The 22,745-nt window shown below is 43.1% G+C and overlaps 1 protein-coding gene across 1 annotated transcript; it reads left to right on the top strand.

The window, feature by feature from the left end:
• The first annotated feature begins 4,213 nt into the window (after positions 1–4,213).
• mex3a (mex-3 RNA binding family member A) lies at positions 4,214–13,667 on the top strand. The gene is made up of 2 exons (XM_061820131.1): positions 4,214–4,859; positions 12,280–13,667. The coding sequence occupies exons 1-2, from the start codon at positions 4,361–4,363 to the stop codon at positions 13,434–13,436; spliced, it is 1,656 nt and encodes a 551-aa protein (XP_061676115.1). The 5' UTR covers positions 4,214–4,360; the 3' UTR covers positions 13,437–13,667.
• The last annotated feature ends 9,078 nt before the right edge of the window (positions 13,668–22,745 follow it).

The raw sequence follows: 22,745 nt of genomic DNA, 5'->3' as shown, positions 1-22,745 counted from the left end.
GTAAAGGAAGTCACATTTTCCATATAAAAAAAAAAAAAAGGCCGTTCGCTGCAGTTTACTTGTATCTAAAAAGCGAAAGATTCATAAACTATTATAGTGTTTGTATGATTTGGGAGAAAAAAATCAGCGAAGGACGCCCTTTACAGCTATTTATTTAGTGGCAACTGGCCAGTAGAGGGAGCACGGGTGCAGCCCCACCACTGGCAGGGGTTACTGCGGTATTTTCCTAGAAGACAAAATAATGAATATAAACAATAATAAAATACACACAACAAATTCCCGCAAAATATTGATGACTAGGATAACTAGTTTATGGTTAATGATGAGTAAAGTTGTTTCGCTCTGTCTGATTAGTGGCAAATTTTCAGTCTGGTGCGCAAATATCTTGATTAATTTACTTTTGTTAAAAGTTTGACGTGTACAGTAGCTCTTCCTCAATGCAGTCGATACGACAAAAACAATATTTTTATCTGTCACACAAACACAAGAAGTAGGGAGGTTGTGTAAAATGTAAACGAAAAACAGAATACAATGATCTGGAAATCCTTTTCAACCTATGTCAAAAGTCAAGAAATGTACTGTTCAAAGTGAAGAACCTGGCTGCAAATATTGCAAATTGCAAAATATTCTCTCAGTTTGAATTTGATGTCCACAACACGTTCCGAAAAAGCTGCAACAGCTGTAACAAAAGATTGGTAAAGTTGAGCAAGGACAAATGTTTAAAACTATTTGACGGTTAAAAATCTTAGTCGGAAACAGGTGAGTGCCATGATTGGGTAGAAAAGGTGCAACCCCGAGTGGTTCACAAGCAAGGATGGGATAAGGTTTACCGCTATTTCAATTGCGTGAGCGAATAGTCTAAACGTTACATTTCTCAACATACAAGGGCAGGGAATTTGGGGATTTTATCATTTATGGGACATAATATCATCAAAAGATTAAGAGACTCTGGGTAAGTCTGCCAGTAAGCAGCAAGGCCGAAAACTGATATTGCATGCCTGTACCCTTTAAACCCTCCGGCGGCAGTGTATGAATTCAAAAAATGACATCACATATGTTAGTTGCAGCAGTTTGTCCATTTAACTACAAATGAAATTAAAACTCTACCGTGAAAACCGAAAGCTATACATCAACAAGACCCAGAAATGCCACCACCAGCTTCTCTGACCCTGCACTCATATGAAAAGGACTGATGCGGAGAGGTCTGATGAGTCAACATTTAAAATTGTTTTTGGAAATCATGGACACCAATCATCCATTTTCTTAGCTGCTTATCCTCACAAGGGTCATGGGGAGTGCTGGAGCTAATCACAGGTGTCAACGGGCAGGAGACAGGGTACACCCTGAACTAGTTGCCAGCCAATCGCAGGGCACATCAAGACAAACAGCAGCACTCACAATAACACCTGGGGGCAATTTAGAGTGTCCAATCAATGTTCCATGTTTTTGGGATGTGGGAGGAAACCGGAGCGCCTGGAGAAAACCCACGCAGGCACGGGAAGAACATGCAAACTCCACACAGGCGGGTCCGGGATTGAACCCTGGACCTCATAACTGTGAGGCCAACGCTTTACCGGCTGATCCAAGGTGCCGTCATCATGTACACCAATGGAAAGAATTATCTGGACCGTTATCAGTACAAGTTTCCAATGTGCCCAAGCCATGGGTAAATTGGTAACTTCTGTGAAGAAACTATTTGCACTGAAAGGTAAATACAGGTTTTGGAATGACATATGCTGCCATCCAAGCACTGCCTTTTCCAGGGTTGTCTGCTCATTTCAGCAAGACAATGCAAAGCCACATTCTGCACATAACAACTGCGTGGCTTCGTAGCAAAAGAGTATGCGTACAAGACTGCACTGCAAGCAACCCAGACCTGTCTCCCATTGAGAATGTGGCACATTATGAGGGGGAAATTACATCGGCGGAGACCCCAGACTGTTGAGCAACTGAAGTCAGAATAGGGAAGAATTGTAACTGCAAAGCTTCAACAATCGGCGCCCTCGGTTCCCAAATGCTTAATTGTGGGGAATGTGATGTAACTCAGTGGTAAACATTACCCCTGCTACAGTTTTTTTAAGAACAGATTGCAGTCATCACTTTCAAAATGAGTGAATTTTTAAAAACAACGCCCCCCCCCCCCCCCGCTAAAAAAAAATACATTAGCTTCTTTCTAGTGTATTCCGTTGAAAATGATTTGCAAATCATTGCATTCTGTATTCTGGCATTTCTAAAGTTTTGCCGATTGCCTCCCAGAGATGTTTTTGCTGAGAAATTAGCTGACTTTTCCTGAATATATTTAAATATATTTTCTTTATTTCAGTTAAGAGTCAACTGTGTGTTTCAGGTGCAAGTTAAAAACTCAATCGCCATCTGGCAAAACACTGAAAATATGACTGGAGAGCGGTCAAGTTAAAGTTAATAGCCATATATATTAAAAATAAAATAAAATAAACAATTGCTCATGGGAAAATGTTTTTCCAACATAGGAATCGCCATCACACATTCTCACCTTGGAGAATTGTTCATCATCCCGTTTTTGTTTTTGTTTTTTTTTTTTTTACAGTGTGCTGTGCTGAGAGAAGCTTTTTTATTTAACGTGTATGGAGATGGAAAACATTTTAGAGAGGAAGAGGGAGGAGGAGGAGGAGGTGGTGGAGGAGGAGGAGGGAAGGAGGAAGGCTTGAGAGTGTCGTATTCCTCATGCAGAGTTTGCCTTGTCATTCACATCCTCCTGCACACACATGGCCAACCTTGACTTTGACTCTGAAGAATAAAACAAAAAAGATGGAGTAGTCCTCCAGGAGGACCCAAAAAAAAAAAAAAGGAAAAAGGGACATCCGGTTACTTTTGCTAGGAAAAACTGCAACGAGCGAAGTCTTTTGTGTGTGTGTGTGTCGGGGGTGGTGGGGGGGGGGGCAGGGCGGGTCTTTTGTGTGCTCCCACCAACATGCCGTCAGGCGTGGCTTGTGCGAGAGGACATCTTGTTGGGGAGTCTGAAGCAACGGGTGCGCTTCTTTTGTTCACAGGCGTGGCTGCTGCTGCTGCTTCAAAAGCATTTTGGATGGGGTGGGGTGGGTTGGGGACTGGATGTACAGATGGACCTATGCGACCCCCTTTTTCCTGCATAGGGTCTGCAGGCTGCTAACTCCCTTCCCCCCTCGTATATATTAGATAAATATATAAGTATACATACAGACAACCCCCCCACCCTGTGCTTCCATCCATCCCTCCTCCTCCTCCTCCTCCTCCTGTGCCAGACACTCTCTCGTCTATACATAACATCCTCATGCGGAGACGACAACGTGGTGCCGCAAAGCGTGGCTACACGAGGTGGGCGTACACCCCCACATTCCCTCAAAAAAAAAACCTCCATCCATCCTCACTAATCCTTACTAGTGATAAAAAAAAAATAATAATCCAAACACGAGGGTTAGTAAAGTTGACGTCATCATTTCCCGGCATGGAAGCTGATCCCCGGGTTTTTCTTTATAAAAAAAAATCATATATGTGATTTGGGAAATCTTATATATGCAGCTTCTGTTGTGGGCGTATACACCCCATTCATCCTCACTGATAGTATTTCTTATCAAAATAATAATAAAAAAAATGTCCAAATATGAAGGGCACTCAAGTGGACGTCATAATTTCCAGTCTTGAAGATGATTCCTGATTTTTTCCCAATGAATTAAACAAAGAAATTAAAAAAGGTGAGTATCCAAATAATAATACAAGGTTGTTTTGGGCGTGCACCTCCCAACCCATTCTCACTCATTATTGGTATTAATAAAACAAAACCGTAGTCCAAACATTACATCATCCTCACCCAGCACCTTAATTCTATTTTTTTTTTTCTGTGAACAAAATGCTGATTGTCCAAATAATAACACAGTACATGGTTCTTTTTTAGCATGAGGATGAGGAGGGGAGCGGCTCGGAAGGAGCCAGACTGGGTGGAGCGTCGCCCCCCCCCCCACCACCACCACCCTCCGCCTCCCCCCATCCACCCATCATCCCCGACCCCCCGACCAGCGGCGCGTCCAGCCCGGGAGGTGCGCGCGGTGGCCGGCCTCGTTCTCCTCGTGCATCCCCTTCCTCCCCTGGAGCTCCTCGGCGAACGCACTGGAAGTAGTAGTGTGGGGTCCGGGAGGCAAGGAGGGGGCAACGGAGGGAATGAGGAAGGGGAGGCAGGCAGGGAGGGAGGGAGGGGCGGTTGGCCGGCCGGTGGGTCGGTCCATGGGAGGGACTAGCGCAGAAAAAGAGGAGGGGGGCCGGTGGAAGGAGGCGGCTGCGAGGAGGCTGTTTCTCTCTCCAGTCTCTTTCCCGTCGTCTTTGTCTCGCGCCACTCTTTTGTTTAGCCATGCCGAGCCTGCTGGTGCTCGCAGGGATCATGGAGAAAAACGGGGGCTACGGCGCCGATCTGGCCGGCTCCGGCTTCGGGACCGAGGCGGGTCTGCTGGGGCCCCCCGACGATGACGAGGACGACTCCCGAGCCCTGAGGGTCGCGCTCGGCCAGCTGTCGCTCCTGGGGCTCGGCGAGGGCGAGGACGTTGGAGGAGGTGGAGGTGGAGGAGGTGGTGGAGGTAATGTTATCGGCGGCGGCGGAGGAGCTCCGGCGACCGGAGTGCAGGACCGGAGCAACAACAACAACAACAACCACCACAATAGTGCGGGGGGAGGAATCGGAGGAATCGGCGGGATCGGAGGCGGAGGGGACGCGTCGATCCTCCAAGGCAAGAGCAAGTTGTGCGCCCTGTACGAGAGCTCGTCCGGGGAGCCCAAAGGACGCGGCTGCAACATCACCGAATGCGTCCCGGTGCCCAGCTCCGAGCATGTGGCCGAGATAGTGGGCAGGCAAGGTAAATCCCCTCCCCCCTTCCTCCAACAAATTCCAAAAAAGAAGCATGCTTTCCTAGCAAACTTTTCTTCTTCCAATGTTACCTTTAACAAAGAAAAGGGAGTGGTACTGTGTGTGTTTTTTTTTGTACCCCCTCCCCTTATTCCTCCTTTTCCATGAGGCATCAGCCTCCCACTTTTCCTGCCTCACAAGTTCCATCATCACCAAGGAGCTCTTTTGTTTGCTTGTATTTTTCTTTCTCCCCCCCCCAACCCCCAATTTGCTTTATTTGATTATTTGATCCGATTTCCGATTTTTTTTCCCCCTCCAACCGCTCGTGCAGCGCACCCCGAGTCTGCTGCACGATTCCGCGATCCGGTGCCGTCAATGTCACCGGAGCGTCGGCTTCCTTTGTCGTCTGGGACGCGCCAGACTGTTCAAAAGGCAACGTGCTGTTGTGAGGAAGGTGGCGCGGGGAGGGTCGGTGGGTGGCTGAGTGGGTGAAGGATGGGGGGGGGGGGGCTTTGGGGGGTGGGTGCAGTATAATGTGGAGAAAGGAGGTCTGGCTTCCTCTCTGTTCTGGCGGGGGCTGATGTTTTGGATGTTTTCTGGGTGATTGTTTATGTGGCCCACTGACACATTTGGACAATAGAGTCCGGTCAGCCAATCAGTCAGTCAGTGTAGAACCCCCCCCCCCCCCACTATACTATAATTGGAAAAGTCAAATCCATCACATCCATTATTTTTTTTTTATTACGTTTTTTTGGGGGGAGGGGTAGTGAAATAAACATTAACAATATATGATTTTTGGTGAGTTTCCAAACTGCACAATGTTTATACGGTTTGGCCAAAAAAACAAGTGAGAATGCTGGTCAATGTACAATATTTATCTTCTTCTTCTTCTTTTCCTTTCGGCTTGTCCCGTTAGGGGTCGCCACAGCGTGTCATCTTTTGCCATCTTAGCCTATCTCCTGCATCTTCCTCTCTCACCACATCCATAAACCTTCTCTTTGGTCTTCCTCTCGCTCTTTTGCCTGGGAGCTCCATCCTCAGCATCCTTCTACCAATATACTCACTCTCTCGCCTCTGAACATGTCCAAACCATCGAAGTCTGCTCTCTCGAATCTTGTCTCCAAAACATCCATCTTTGGCTGTCCCTCTAATGAGCTCATTTCTAATCCTATCCAACCTGGTCACTCCGAGCGAGAACCTCAACATCTTCATTTCTGCCACCTCCAGTTCAATGTACAATATTTATGCATATTAAATTTTCCAGATGGCCAAATTAGGACTCATGCTCAGTAAGTCAAAGTACGTTAAAAAAAAAAAAAGAAACATTTGTTAGCTTCAGAATTGTAAGACGTTTACAAAAAGATGCAAAAAAATAAAAAAAAAAATAATTTTTTGAAGTGCAGTGAACCTAAAGGCAATAAAAGATGCAATATTGTACATAAGAAAAATGAAAATTGAGGTCAGTATCTCACTGGTATGACGTTTACTGCTGTTTGAATATTCAGGAGTGCCAAAATAACAAGAACTCATTTTTTTTTAAATACGGGGTCCCAAAAGGGTCAAAAGGTGCGATAAAAAATTATTGTGAAAGCATTAAAATTCTGGTATGTGATGGAAAATTTTTGCGCAATTTAGCAGAAAATATTTTTCGAAATTGATCGACATTCAGGCAAATTCACCGCTTTTAACGAACCCCACCCGAAGCCAACTTCCCTTAGCTGATGTCGTGTTCTTCTTCAGATGGCCAACAAGATGTGACTCACCAGTGCCTCTGCTGGTCATGGCCTAGTGGTGCACAGTCATTCATCAAATCATTAATTTAAATTAGCACGAGCAAACGATTGAGTCGTCAATTATTATGTCTATCCATATTTCGATTCTATGCTATCCCTGGATGTTAAGTAAACAAAGAGCAATAAAAAAAGACTTTTCACTGGTTTTGGGCTAAGCCGAACCCCAAAAAAAACAGACTCGACTCGTGGCTTTCAATTCAAATTCCAAATTTTTGATTAGTTATTTCGTCTGACTTTACTGCGGGAAAAATATGTAAATACAACCCATCTTTGCGTAATAGTCAAATGACTACGTAATACTTCATATTTTCCTACACTCTTAACCTGTCTGGTTATATGTACACTTCATGCATTTAGTCACGTAAGTCCCCATACATTTTTTTTAGCATATTTTGGTCATTTGTAGAAATCTCTTACAAATCTAATATTGACCAACATTCTTGAGACTTTAAAAAATATACATTTTTAACCTTTTTGAGCCACCGTACTTACAGAAATTGGTCAAAAGAAGTCCTTGTTGGCGTCTCTGCCTATTCAGAAAGCAACCAAAATGCTCGAGAACAAAAAATAAATTAAAATACATCACTCACACACAAGACCTTCGTATAATTATGTTTTTTTGCCCTGTACAATTAAAAAAAAAAAACACTTATGGTCCACCGTACTCCTTGAAATTAATCAAAAGAAAACTCAGTTGGTTTCATTTTTCTTTCTAACAATGTCGCTTGGTTCAAAATGGACGCTGGCGTCACAATGTAACTTCTTTTGAAAACCAATGAACCCGATGACCTCTTCCTCCCAAACTAAAGAAACGGCGTGAATGAGCTCGTCTTGCTACAAACACGAACAAGGACTGATTTAGGTGGCTCAAAATGGTAAAAATGGCACTTAAAAATAATGATATGTCATATGTGACATGAAATTATTAAATTATGCGCATTCTTAGGACTATTTGTCAGAATCATGTTTGTTGGTTTCGATTAGGACGTCGCGAAGCCACAATGTGTCTTGGTGTGTACGCAAGCTAAGATTTCCTCAATCCTTCTATTTTCTGAGCTGCTTATCCTCACAAGGGTCACAGGAGTGCCAGAGCCTATCCCAGCTATCATCAGGCAGGATGCGAACAACCCGAACTGGTTGCAGGGCACGTAGAAATGAACAACCACAATCACACCTAGGGGGCAATTTAGAGTGTCCAATTAATGTTGCATGTTTTTGGGGTGTCCCGCGACCCTTGTGACGATAAGCAGCTAAGAAAATGGATGGATGTTTTTTGGGGATGCAGGAGGAAACCGGAGTGCCCGGAGAAACCCGACGCAGGCAGGGGGAGAACGTGAAAAACTCCACACAGGCAGCGTCGGGATTTGAACCGAACAGAATTGTGAGGCAAATGCTCCAACCAGTTGCATCACCGTGCCAAGCTAAGATTTCCTCAGAATCAATTTTAAAAAAATGTATGGTGGCCCAAAAGGGGGGAAAGTAAGAACGCTGTCTATTTCCGTTAAGAGCAACTGGCTGTATGTTGTAATCATTTTTAGGAATTTTATTTTTTCCTAAGAAAATTGTTTTGCTCAGAAACGGGTGAAGGTTTTCATTTAGGGGACCGATGAATTTGTGAACAATTTTGAAAATAGTCATCCATTATTACAATGTAAACTGTCGTGGCAGAACGTTTGTAAGATTTTGGGGGAAGACTTTTTTTTACTGTTTGTTATTTGCAAAATTTTAAATGGGTAGTGTTTCTTTACATAGCCAACTAGTGGCCTGGCATGCCCATTACAGCAGCTTCCGTCATTTCACCTTTATGAATAAAAATAATAATAATAATGTAGATGAAAAATAAAAATCACAATACATTGCCGCACCCAAAACCGTGGTGGAATAGACGTTTTTATTCAAACATTTACTTCTAACATGAGTCGTTTAGAATTTTGCAAATGAACTTCCACGAAAATAAAGCGCACTCAAAGTTTTTCTTTAGATCGCCATCTAGTGTCTTGGCATGCATAGTACAGCAGTTTTCACAATTGTTTCAAAGGGGTTGTAAATTTCCGTAGAAATTTGTGATTATTTAAGATTGAGAAATTTCAAAATAATCTTAATGGGGGCACCACGGTGATGAGTGGTTAGAGTGTCTGTCTCACAGTCCTGGAGACTGGGGTTCAATTCCCAATCCCACCTATGTAGAGTTTGCATGTTCTCCCCGTACCTGCGTGGTTTTGCACGGGTTTCCTCTCACATACTAAAAGCATGCATCGTTCGTTAATTGAAGACTCTAAATTGTCCGTAGGTGTGAATATGAGTCCGAATGGTGGTTTAAGTTCAGTTCAACCGGTTTAGTCCCCCGCACCTCCTGCCTGAAGAGCGCTAGGATCGGCTCCAGCACTCCCGTGACCCTTGTGAGGATAAGAAGCTCAGATAATGAATGGAAGGAATTAAATGGAAATTGGTGGATAAAATTAACAGAAAGGATTCATATACTTGAACAAAAATATAAACCTTTTGTTTTGTTTTAAGGACACATGCGTGCAAAATAGCTTTCTTTGCCCACGTGAGGCCATTGCAGTATCTTAATTGCCGTTTTGATTTTTTTTTTTTTACTTCACCCAAAGTATGAGTGACAAGCAAGCTTCAGATACTCCCCCCAAATTTTCACTTGTAACAAATAGAAAAAAATGGACCTTGCATCTGCTCGTAACTTGAAAATCTCTTAAGCAAAGGTATGCTGGCACTTGCAGGTGAAATCTACTCGTTTTTATTAGAATGATGATTAAATATATTTTCCCCAACTATATCTAAGTTGGCGGCGCATTGGCCTCACAAGTTCTGAGGATCCGGGTTCGATCCTGGCCCCGCATGTGTGGAGTTTGCATGTTCTCCCCGTGCCTGCGTGGATTTTCTCTGGGCACTCTGGTTTCCTCCCACCTCCCAAAAAACATGCGACATTATTTGGACACTCTAAATTGCCCGTAGGTGTGATTGTGAGTGTGTCTGTTTGTCTCCATGTGCCCTGCGATTGGCTGGCGACCAGTTCAGGTTGTACCCCGCCTCCTGCCCGGTGACAGCTGGGCTCTGGGGGTATTGTTTTAGACCGGTCCCGCCGTTCCAAACGAAGCGTCTCGGGCTACTATAAATTCTTGTTGTGGGTTCGATTAACCTCTGCCCCTGTAATTGTCTAATTGGGACACTCATTTGTACTGATTAAATGGCGGCGTGCCGGAACGGGTTGCCCCGTGATCCTCTGCGACACGGCCACATAGAGTAGCCTCGTTAAACTACCGGCACGGATGGCTGGGCGGCGTCTGCGGGTGTTTGCAGATGTCGAGCTCAGGTGTAGGGGGGGATGGAGAAAAAAAAAGAAAAAAAAAAAAAACAACAACCCTCAAAGAATCCCTTCCCTTCCGGAGTATGATGCAGAGGTCCCTTTAAGAAAGGCCTGGCCGACAAGTCAATAACTAGGGCGCTGGCTCTCTCCGTTTCTCAACGGCTAGCTGAACGGAAGCATGAAAACGTTTGGCCTCGTTGCGATTTCAGTCATAGGTGCAAATTATCCCAGCCCTCCCACCCCCCCAAATTAAACCAAAAAAAAGCAAGGCGCAATCGGTCCGGTCGCAAGTTCAAAGCGAGGTCAAAAGGATGGCCGTGATGCTGCAAATACATCCGCGGTGGTTCCTCTGGCTCGCCACATCGGTAGTTAAGGATGATTTTGCGTTGGAAGCGCTTGAAGAAACGCTGTAGATCACAATAATTACGCACCAAATGTTTTCCATCGCAAAGTCGGCTGGTTTTTAATCAGTAAATTTACAAATAACCTGTTAAAGTTGAGCATTCGAGGGTAAGGTGGATTCTGTTTTTCCTGGTTGATTCCTTACAGACCCAACCACAATAAGTGTATTGCCTCAATATAGTGTGGTGACAAATATATTTTTGATAATCTTTCACTCTCACAAGTACCTTTTGACAGATTTATCAAAAAACACATATGTATTCCTTTGCGCCTGTTCACTCGCTATTGTATGACATCACATTGAGGAAACAAAAATACTCTCGCTCACACTTCTCCAAATGAGAACTTTTTTTGTCACTCCGACTTCAGGTTTCCAGTGGATTCTGGGTTCTTGACCACAATCCGTTCCAGAAGTGATTTGTTCGAAAACCGAATTAATATTTCCCATTACAATTAATGGAAAAGGAAATAATGTGTTCCAAGCCTAGAGAAATGGGCTTTTTAAAGCATTTTAGCTTCTACTGATAATAAACTGCATAGTAGAAATACATGCATAGTTTAAATACTTTATATAATAAAATAATTTAAGCAATATATTTCTTTTTTGCTTTTTTCCGTATTTGTAGCCTCGTAAACGTTTTTTTTTATTAACAAAATTGCATAATAACTTCAAAAAAGCATTAACGAGGAGGAAAAAAGCAAAAAAAAAAATTACAAAAGGTAACATACAAAAACATTAACTCGTAACTTGAGTTAACGAAATCTTTGAAACAAAAATGCAGAAATGCTAATGGAACAGAGCATTATTAATGTTCAGTGGGTCAGCTGGTCGGGCTGCGCGCATTATGTAACTTCTGGGTTTTGTCGGGGGGCATTCAAGTACAGATTTTGGTGCGAAAACAGAAGCAAAAAAAAAAAAAAAATCTCGAAATTTTCTTTGTTTGTTCGAGAACGGGGACGTTCGAGAACTGAGTATTCACCGTAATTTAAAAGTGAACATTACAATGTTCACACGTGTAATTTTGTTCTACTCAAGACCACCGACTTCATGATAACATATGTAAAATGCCACAGATGGGCGAAAAGCAATCAGCACTGACGCAATGGTCATTCTAAAATCTGTGTTACTTTAAAGTGTTACTTTAACGCACAAGTAGCAACACAAATGGTGCATATAACAATACTCACAGACATTTTCTGCTCTGGAAGAACGACTATTACAGGGGTTTAGTTGAGGACCTTCTCTGCCACTTTATCTCACATTTGTTGTTAGCTGGGATAGGCTCCAGTACTCCCCGTGACCCTCGTGAGGATAAGCGGCAAAGAAAATGGATGGATGTTGAATCTCATCCTGCTGAGGTCAGAATTATCTCCACATACCCTCTAACTGACCAGCAACCGGTTCAGACCAAACGTACCTCGAATTTTTCACCTCCAGACGTTTGTTTCTGTTTAGGAGCGTGAAGACACAACTGCCACGCCCCTTTGTGTTGAATCCAAATCGACGCTGTGGCGCGTCTCACTATCTGACCGCGCGAAGCCGATCAAATTTATGAACGACACAGAGCAGATAAATTCTGCTTCAGAGAGTTTTGTCCAAAAGCGACACAAGGTGAATAATTGCCAGTTGTAGCGTTACACCTCTGATGCGCCAATTTGCTGGGAGGCCAGTGTGCAAACATCTTGTACTGCCAAGTCAAAAACTGCAGAAACCAGGGTTTTGTCAAAACGCATTATCCTTGGTAAATTTGATTAAAAAACTGCATGGTGGACATAAAATAGCCAGCACAGAGTCCAGAATCTAACTTTGTGGTGGGTTGTGGTTACAGCGATGCAAGTGTTTATCCGTAGCCGGTGGTCTCAGATCCATTTTTTTTTTTTTTTTTAACCTTTTGTCGGTGTGCCTCCAGGTTGCAAGATAAAAGCCTTGCGGGCCAAGACCAACACCTACATCAAGACACCGGTGCGAGGCGAGGAGCCCGTGTTCCTGATCACCGGCCGCAAGGAGGACGTGGCCCTGGCTCGCCGTGAGATCATCTCGGCGGCCGAGCACTTCTCCATGCTCCGGGCGTCGCGCAACAAGCTGGGCGTGTCCTTCAGCGGCTCCCCGCCCACCCCGCTCCCCGGCCAGACCACCATCCAGGTGAGGGTGCCGTACCGAGTGGTGGGGCTGGTGGTGGGCCCTAAAGGTTCCACCATCAAGCGCATCCAGCAGCAGACGTGCACGTACATCGTCACCCCGAGCCGGGACCGGGACCCCGTCTTTGAGATCACGGGGTCGCCCAGCAACGCCGAGCGGGCCCGCGAGGAGATCGAGGCCCACATCGCCTTCCGGACAGGAGGGCTGCACGACCACAACAATGAGAACGACTGCCTGGGACCCAACGGCGGGAGCAGTCCCGCGGGGAGCAGCGGCAGCGGGGGCGGCGGCCTGGAGAGTCGGCTTCAGCAAGTGTGGGGCCTCCAGGGAGGCCAGCGGAAACCTCTCACCAGCAGCTACCGCCAAAACTTCTCCGATGCCCTCGGAGGAGGAGGAGGAGGAGGAGGAGGAGGAGGAGGCGGCAGCGAGGGAGTCGGGATCTACAATAAGGGCAACTTCTCCAGCTCTGAGAAGCCCTGCTCCTTTTTCGGTTCTGAGGGCACCCAGAGTTGGGGCGACCCCGACTACCCCAAGCAGATGGCTTTCTACGCTCAGCAGCGTTCCAAGAGCTTCGGAGGGCTCCCGCTGCCCCTCACCAGACTCTCGCCGGGGCTCCCGGAGCCACCCGCCAACTCCTCCGTCACCGGCCTGGCGTCGGGGTCGCCCCACGCGCAGGCCCGGCGCGCCCACAGCGAGCCCACCTCGGCCGGGGAGGGCGGCTTCCCCGGGCGGCTACCCGTGCCAGACTCGCCGCCGGCCGTGCGGGACTGCATGACCTGCTTTGAGAGCAAAGTGACGGCCGCCCTGGTGCCCTGTGGCCACAACCTCTTCTGCATGGAGTGCGCCATCCGGATCTGTGAGCTCAACCACCCCGAGTGCCCCGTGTGCCACACGCAGGTCTCGCAGGCCATCCGAATATTCTCCTAAGGAACCGCGTCCCCCTTTTTAAGCCAGTTTTTTCGGTCTCTCGTTTGTTGGTCGGCTAATTAGTTGCTCTTATTAACGGCTGTTATAATTATTCTTATTCCTATGGTTGCGATACATTTTTTCATTTTTCAGAAAAATTTTAAAACGAACAAGCAGCTATTTTAGAAGGCACTGCTTGCTTTACTAAAATGTATAAGAAATATTTTTCAGTTTTTCTTTTATATACATATATATGCATATATATTTTATAAAAGTTTTGTTTATAAGAGAAGTATAGTACCTTTTCAGGTTTTTTTTTTTTCTTTGATAGGACTGCTACTGTTATTCCTGAACGGAGAATCACAGTGTAGGCCGACATAATGTGAACATTTTTATTATTATTATTATTATTCCAATTTTTTTTATTATATATTATCATGTTACCATAAAGTGGGTTTAAATGGAACGAAGATGGCTCAACTCACACCGTACCATACAATCATCTCGAAAATAGGCTTGTCAATCACACCTTTTTGGATGGCAAATGAATACTTTTATTGGGCTTTGACAATAGAAAATGTGAATAGATTTTAGTCAAAGCACTTCTCCCTTACTCTTCATTTTTTTTTTGGGGGGTGGGGGGGCAGGACATCACACTATTTATTCTTCATTTTATCAGCGCCATTGTTCGAGGCGCCGGCTCCTAAAAATGAGCGAATCACAAAGGGGTGGTCATTGATTACGCATGGCTCGCTGTAATCTGCTGAAAAGACTCAGTCTTTCCGCTTTCCCCCCCCGTAGTTTAAAGCACTGATTTAATTTGCCCAGCGAGCCCCCCCCAAGAGCCTTTTGAATCAGTCCAGTCGGCCACCGTCAACCCCCTTAACGGCGCTCCTCACCATCACCACCTTTTTGTTATTAATACTTTCGTCGCAACTCAATGTGAACAAACCTCACGCGAATAATACGATGATATTTTGGGGGGATCAGGATCGAGCTGGAGCAGGTGTGTGGAAATCTTGCCCCCCCCCCTCTCCCCCCCAACACCACCACCCACCCCCAAATCCCTCCCTCCGCCCCCACTTCCTACTTACAGTGTGACCGTTGTGACCCTCACTCGGATCGAGGGGCGTTATTGTCTGCGGGCGCTCGGACAGCGGAGCCTGGCGGGCACTCTTTCAATAATGACACAAAAGGGCCGGTCCAGGTGTGAACCGGGGACGGGGTGGGAGGTGTGTGTGTGTGTGGGGGGGGGGGGGGTGGACTTTAACCCCCACGACACCTCTCATCCCACTTCACCCCTCCCCACCAACCATCTTTTGTCTCCCCAAATGTATAAGATTTGAAAGCCAAGCTGTTGATGAAACGATGTAGCCATGATTAAAAAAAAAAAAGGCCCTATCACATGAAGTGTAGCGTGACCCCTTACACGCCTCGCCCCCTCACCCGCTTACCCTAGTCTGACTCCCCCCCCCTCACACACACACACACACACCAACTGTGAAATTCAAACAGCGTTTACGTGACAGATCCAAACAGGCCTGCCCGCTGACCCCTCCCTGGCTACTGTTAGGGACATCCAGCAGCTGCCTCTTCACTGCGGGCGCTGGGGCCCCAGCAAATAGTCTCCCCCCAATCCGCCCCCGCCTACCCGCTTCTCCGTCCCCTTGCCCGACTGTGAATGAAATCAGAATTGTAATTGACAGGAAAGCGAAGGAAACGCCCCATTTAACCGGCACTCGCGCTGAATCAAATTACACTCGGGCCCAAGCGTAAAGGAAGGGAGGATGCAAGGGTTAGGGTAAGGGAGGGGGTTTGGGGTCTTAAGCTGTTAATAAAAGAGGGGAGGGGGGATAACTCGGGGTGGGAACGGTCGCGTAACCACGGCATACACTTCTATACCAATGACGTGATCGCGGATGTATTGACAGCTATGATACGTCACAAAATCTACAGCACAATAATAAACACAAAAAGCCACTTTTTTTTTTTTCCTTTTCTACTACCACGAAATACTTCCAAATTTTGATGTCACGACATTGCCGTTAGCGCTTCCTGTCAGCGTCCAATCACATCGCTCGCCTGTCTATGCTGCTCCCAAGCCACGGGGGGGCGTATTTAGATGTTATCTGTGGCCTGCCGGCGATACACCGGAAAGTGGAAAAAAAGTATCAAACGCTTGATGTTGGCGTATGCATACTGTGATAACGATGCAACGTATCAATCGATCGATATGTTCTCCCAGCCCCTTACAGAACACGTATTGCCTCACTTTTTGCTTTCAAATTGTGATACGTGGTGTTTGTGAATTCATACTGAGATAAAAACACGATGTATTGCAATATCACCTTCGAACTGCTTCAAATATCTACAGTGGGCGATCCAGGGAAAATAATACAATATGTTGGGATATCAATACTCCTAGAGAACACGTACCGCCCCTGCTTGAGCCTTCAAATTGTGATACAGAATATTTGCGCATCGATACGGAGATGATGCATCGTATCGCGATATTGCCTCATCTTGAACTTTGAAATGATTTTTAAAAAGGTACCGGGTTTCAATATCTCATGGGGGTAATCAATACTGGTATCCAATATCGCTACGTTGTCCTGCACCTACAGGCACGACCTGTTTTTAATGTATCAAGTATCGACACCGTATTTTGCTTTATCTGCAGAGGGATACTGATGCAATATTTTGCAATATCGATACTGTGGCCAACCCCGAGGGAGCGCATATCGCCTCGGCGTGATTGTTTTAAGGTATCAGGTATGAATAATGTCATCGATCAATGCTGTGATAGCCACACAATGTATCACAGTACTGATCCTTTGTCCCACCCATAGATAACACGTCTGGTCTTATTTTTTTTTTATTTTTTTTAAATTGTGAGCCAGCCCCAAGCCCTCCCTCAAGAGAGACGCCCCCCCACCACCCCTTCCAGACCCCACCCTGATCTAAATAGCCAAACACAAAACAGAGCACGTGCAACACTTACAAAATAAAAGTACCTTACATTCTATGAAGAGAGAGTAGAAATAAATATCATTATATAGAGAAATTGCACATCACAGACAACAACAACAACAACAAAAATAATCTCAGTATTTTTTGTTTCATGCCTTAATGTTACATTTTTTTTTAATCCCAATATTGCCGTTTAGGTTGGTGTGTTGGCCTTCAGTTGCACCATAATTTAGAACAACTTTTCAAATTAACAGAATGTGAATCACGCTTGGCTTAGGAGGGGATTCAGGAATTATTATTATTTTTTAGTTATTAGAAATGTTGTTGGGTCAAATTGACCGGTTTTGACGTGAAAGAAAAACATTTCAAATGTTTTGGGGTTCTGAACGATCACATCATGTTTGTAATTGAGCCAATAATGATACATAATGTTTTTCTCTTTTTTTATTATTATTATTATTCTTGATTTTGAGTATTTGACAGATTTTTGGCTCATTTAACACACGACGAGAAAAACCGACCTAAGGACATTTTCGCTGTTCCTGAGAAATGAACCTAACAGCAGGGTTAATAAAAACTTTAAAGAAAAATAATTAAAAAAAAAATAACAATAAAAACAAACAAAAAAAAAAATAAAAAGTAAAGCACCTTATTTACTAAGAAAAAGAAAAGCTCATTTGATAAATACCAAACCGACCGCTGATGGTGATATATTTGATAGAATTTGAAAGACATGCACATAAGGATTCCCTATCATTTTTGTTTAGGTTGTATTTCTTGTTGCTATGACGACGAGAGAGGGCGGCCTCTTTATATACACGAGTATTCGAAGACTCTTTGTAAATAAATACACATTTATTTGCGCATCGGACATCCTGCTTCCACAAAGCTTTTTGATCACGTCGCCGATTTAGCACATAAGAGAAAAAATCTTTTTATTGTAATTATAATACGTGTGACCCATCACATTTTGACTCAAATAGTATATGAGATCCATATGTTTAACGATTATTTAAAGGGTTTAAAGTAGTATTTCATCAAAATATATAAAATAATCAGACACTACTATGATAGTCTTTAAGAAGCCTCTACTGTATAAATCCCAGCAAAAATACGTTAAAAGTTCTGATGAATTGTATGTGTAATATTAATAATGATGATAATAACCCCTTAATGAAGACACGTTTCTATATACATTAAGATGAAGCAATAAACGGTAATATTTTACTCAGACTACTTTGATTATTAGCACATTAGCATTTGGTGAATCGTCGCAGCTCTTTGATTAGCAAAAAATAAAATAAAAATCTTCCAGGATAACTGCTGTGCTCTTCAGGGTTTTTTTTTTTTTTTTTTGCGTGATAAGTTGAATATTAAGCACTCATTTCAGGATTTCAGCGCGGCACTGAAATGCCGAAAGACGCTAATGGTGCTAACTGGCGTCTTAGCTTTTAGCGTAGCTTCCAGACTTCATCTCTGCTTTGTATTATTATTATTATTATTATTATGGTCACATGTAGCCAAAGACCAACGCAAGACCAGAGCCAACCAAGTGTTAAAAACGCGGTGTCGTACCTTGCGAAAGCGAATCTGTGAAACATATCAGGTTTGGGTCGCCCAACAATCGAAAAAAATAGGGGGCCGCGTAAAACGAGGACAATTTTCCAGAGTTGACGATTGCGTTTTCCACTGCATGCTAGCGAGATAGCGTACCGTATAGCTAAGACTTATCCGCATTAAAAAATAATAATAATTAAAAAAAACAAGCTTCACGACCTCAAGGCAAATGTGGGTTTTTCCTAAGGGTATACAGAATTTGCAGCGTAGTCGAATCAATAGGTGAAAATAGGATTGTTAAAATATGTGCGTAAGTTTCATTTGTGCAGCTCTCGCCGGTATGAAATACTTCGGGTGACTCGCGCCGAGACGAGTGACTCGAAAATGGGCGCCGGAGATGCCTCGCGGTGACATTCGAGTCCTTTAAGTTCTTCTTAGTAATTTTTTTTTTTTTTTATGGTATTGTAATATAATTTTTCTGTTCTAGTCAAAGTAGAAACCGTTGATGTTTTTTCTTGCTATACAAATGGACTTTTATGCATTTATGTAGAAATCCCTTTGAAGGAGTGATAGGAAATCCTTATTCTCAATGGATGCACTTAAGCAATTGTAACCAACTTTTTTTATTAAAGAAAAAAATAAAATAAAATTGAGCAAGTAACGCATTTGAATGTACGAGGAAAACAGTCAACCTAATGCACTCATTTTTTTTAATTGCAAGCTTTAAGTTTTGGTTGCTTTTCGGAAGGGAGTTTTTAAAGGAAAAGGATTTGTGACACGTTTTCAATATATTTGAGTTCTCCACCATACATTTATAGAAAGTAACATAAAATGACAAAAAAAAAAAAAAAAAAAAGAACAAAACAGTTTTGTCTAATCTATTTTGCTAACATTGGTTTTTCATTTCTTAGAACGCAGAGAGTAGGGGCTAAGGAAACAAGTCAGTATCTGGATGTTATTTAAGAAAACAAACCTATTTAAAAAGACCTTTTGTTTTTTAATTCAAATGACAAGAAGTTAATATATTTCTAAACAAGATGAGGGGGAAGTCCGTTTCTACTTAAAAGAAAAAAAAAAAAAAGTTTTATTTATGACAGTTACGGATGCCGGACAGCACGCGCCGCGTTCACGACAGAATAGATTATTTTTTAAGAATTTGGAGATATTTTAGTCACAGAGCATCAATCTTGTGCCTCGATTATATTATTATTTTTTATGATTATAATGATTATTATTCATGTCCTACATTAGTAAAAATCCCCCTTGCCGCTTCCCCCTATACACATATATGCCTTCAACTGTTAAGCCCACGGTACTGACTCCATTACACATTTGCCCTGTGATCCAAATCCAAAAATCAAGGTCCAGGTCTTGACTGCATACAACGTCCACGACTCCACTTATTTTTTTTTGATTGACAGCGGCAGAGCAGCTCGTCGAAGACCAACTTTTAGCGGGTTAGGCGGGCCCTCGAAAGCAAAACCGAGGTCCGCTGGTGTTCAAGAGGGCGCACTGCGATAGTAGATCTATGTACTGTAACTAGATAGCACACATAACACACAACAGGCTCATTACTGTACTAGTTTTGCATGTATGTCGTGTGGTCACTTAGGATAGATTTTCATAGTTGGTAGTATTTTCGGAGAGCAAAAGGTGGCGAGTTTTGACGCCGGGCTGTGCCGCGATAAGTTCCCGAGTGGGATGTATGACCCCGCCCTCCTCCAAAAGTATTGAAACAGCTCTTTGTTAAAAAATAAAGTTGTATATTCGCGAAATACTGGAGAGAACAGCTGATGCATCAAAAGCAAACGTTTCTAGCAGAGATGTTAAGACTCATTTTGGCCACATCGTAATTTTTTTTAATTATTTAAACAAGCTGGATTTGAAATCAGGTCATGAAAAATAGTGACAGACCACAGTTTTCTGATTCGGTTCTTTGACAATATAGACTCCAACATTACCAAAAGGAGTTAGTAAAGTAGTCTTCTTTCACCAGAAAAATAATTACAGTACAGTACAGTACATGTTGGCATTTCTCTCCCTCAAAAGTGACGTGAAAAGCCCCCCCCTTCCCAAAAACTCTTGATCTTCTACTCAAAAGCTGTGCTGATCTCAAATCCAAAGTGGTGAGACCACCATCTGACAGCGTCTCTTTGTCCTTGCAGTCATTTAAAAGGGGGCGAGACGGTCTTCACTGCCTACCCTAAAAATTAAATTAAAAATAAAAATATATACTAACATGTATTTCGTGGCATCAGGAAACACTTGTTTTCCATCTGGCAAATCGAAACATACGTGGCAGTGACTAAGTCAAGAAGGGATTTGTGTGAATAAAAAAAAATCATCTGTAAAAATGGAAACAAAACGTCAAGCTTGGTACAGATTTTGTGATGAAGAGAAATCCATTTAACATGAAGTATAAAGTTGACACACACACACACACACACACACACACACCACACACACACACACACACACACACACACACACACACACACACACACACACACACACAAAAACACGATATCCCAGGCCTTTGAGTTTGATTTTCAGTCAAACAACAAAGGAAATTAGCCTCCTGTTCCAATACTTTTGGGTGGCGAGCGGACAGTATTTTTTATTTACCGCACAAACAAATTGACTTGAAGTTTTATTTATTGGTCAAAACTTGACAAATTTTCCTGCTGCGCGTGACGGGACCAAAGGCGAAAACTCACAATCTTCCTCTGAAGACGGCCGACAGTTTGTCTCTTGGTAGTGTTTCTCCGATATTTGCAGCACAAGTAGTGTGTGTGTGTGCGTGTGTATGCGTGTTTCATGCCGGTTTAATAGTTGTGGTATTGCGTTAGTTTAAGGGCCAGCGTCATCGGGCTGGCGTTAGTTTCTGGTTTCTCTGTGAATGGTGAAAAGCAGGTCGCCCCCCCCCCACCCCACCCCCCTCACGCACACGTGTGTGTGGCGCTCTGTGGCTGACCGTCAACTTTTTTGATGGATGGGAACAAAAATGACAAAAGAAATATACGCGAAAAACAGAAAAAAAAATCTTTTGAAGTTTGTTACAGTGTGCCGTGCCCTCGACGAGGCACGCGATATTGCAGGTTCATTTCTTATAGCACACGTTTTTTTTGGGTGAATTACATTTTTCGGATGACATTTTTATGATTAATTATTATTATTAATGTATCTGCTCCATGTTAGTTCTGGTTCTTTGTTATTTTTCCAAGATACAAGATGTATTGTAAATGTTTCTAATAAAAAGAACAAAATGAAAATGATCAGTGGAGGAGATGAGTCGTACTTTAGTTTTGGAAGATTTTAATTGGAGTAATTATTGGAAAATGAAAGAAATAAAAATGAATAACCTTTTCCATAACATTTGATAGTTCAAATTAAACACTTAACACAAGATTGGAATATTTATACTTAAATAGAATCACAATATTTTTTTTTTCCTAAAGGATTTTATTTTTACTTGGGTTATCTTGAAAAAGAAAAAAAAAAAAAAGTTGGTACATACTTTTTCATGGCACCATATAAAATAAAAACCCGAGAAGGCCAAGACTGACAGCAGTTTGACAGAATTTTGACCCACAGAATATTGAGCTCTTGCCCATTTGCGGTTCACGTTCGCGGCCCCTCATATTGGTGGATTTTGATTGCCAAGTTGTTGCTTTTTTTTCTTCTTTAATTTACCGTATTTTTACGTTTGAAAAGGTATGAAATTCTCTTCTAAATAGACGGTGCCTATGGGAGTAAATCCTGCCACCGGGATTTGAATTTGAAATTCCACAGAAAACAGGATTTGAATTTGAAATGTAAAGTGATCACATTTTCAACAACTGTATTTCAGTGTAACTTTTCAATGTTAAAAATTCAACTGGCTACAATTCGCTGTCTGAATTTCACCGTCTGTGCCACCGGGCAGGGTTACTTCAGGTCAGAATTGAACACCCAGCCAATCGCGGTTACGCTTTCTTAGTCATGTGACGTCACATACGAAGAAAGCCTAAAACCAGCCATCACACGTTTAATACAGTCCCAACTGTGAAACATGAAGGTTTGTGTCGATGACACACTCATTATGAATCCACGACCCACCAGTTCAAAATCACTGCTATACATTTTTTTTTCAGCTGCACGTACAGATAATTACAATTGAAGGAATGGTGAATGCAACCAAGTAGAGGGACATACTGGACCAAAACCTTCTCCAGAGTGCTCAAGACTTCAAACTGGGCAGCAGGTTTACCCGCAAGACAATGACCCTAACCACACAGCCAATATAACAAAGGAGAGGCTTCAGAACAACTCTGTGAGTGTTCTTGAATGGCCCAGCCAGAGAACTGACTTAAACCCAATTAAGCATCTCTGGAGAGACCTGGAAATGGCTGTAGACCAACATTAACCCTTCAACCTGACAGAACTGAAGACGGTCTGCGAGGAGGAATGGCGGAATGGCAGAGGATCCCTAAATCCAGGTGTGAAAAACCAGTTATATCATTTCCAAAATGTATTAGCGTCAGTGAGTCTTTTACTAAGTACTGCCCAAAGGGTCTGAATCAGGAGTGTATACTGTATATATTTTTTAAACCCGTCCCTGCCCAATTCGACACAAAATAAGATCGGGGTTAAAATTATGTCAACTCATCTCAGCGATCAAAATGATAGTCAATCAGGTGTAATTTGACTAAGTTTAATTGAATAACTACAAAGTTATTAGTCCCTAGAGGATGAAAATTCATTCAATCACACCGAATGAAAGAATATGATTTATCTAAAAGCTTGTCAAAAATACATGAGAGC

This window comes from Syngnathoides biaculeatus, chromosome 5, assembly GCF_019802595.1.
Source record: "Syngnathoides biaculeatus isolate LvHL_M chromosome 5, ASM1980259v1, whole genome shotgun sequence".
Taxonomy (NCBI): domain Eukaryota; kingdom Metazoa; phylum Chordata; class Actinopteri; order Syngnathiformes; family Syngnathidae; genus Syngnathoides; species Syngnathoides biaculeatus.
This window is presented reverse-complemented; position numbering and strand designations above follow the sequence as displayed.

Excerpts from the sequence above, each read along its gene's own strand:
- mex3a (XM_061820131.1), top strand. The coding sequence starts at position 4,361 with ATGCCGAGCCTGCTGGTGCTCGCAGGGATCATGGAGAAAAACGGGGGC. Across the intron at positions 4,860-12,279 it reads CGAGATAGTGGGCAGGCAAG|GTTGCAAGATAAAAGCCTTG; the intron begins GTAAATCCCCTC and ends GTGTGCCTCCAG.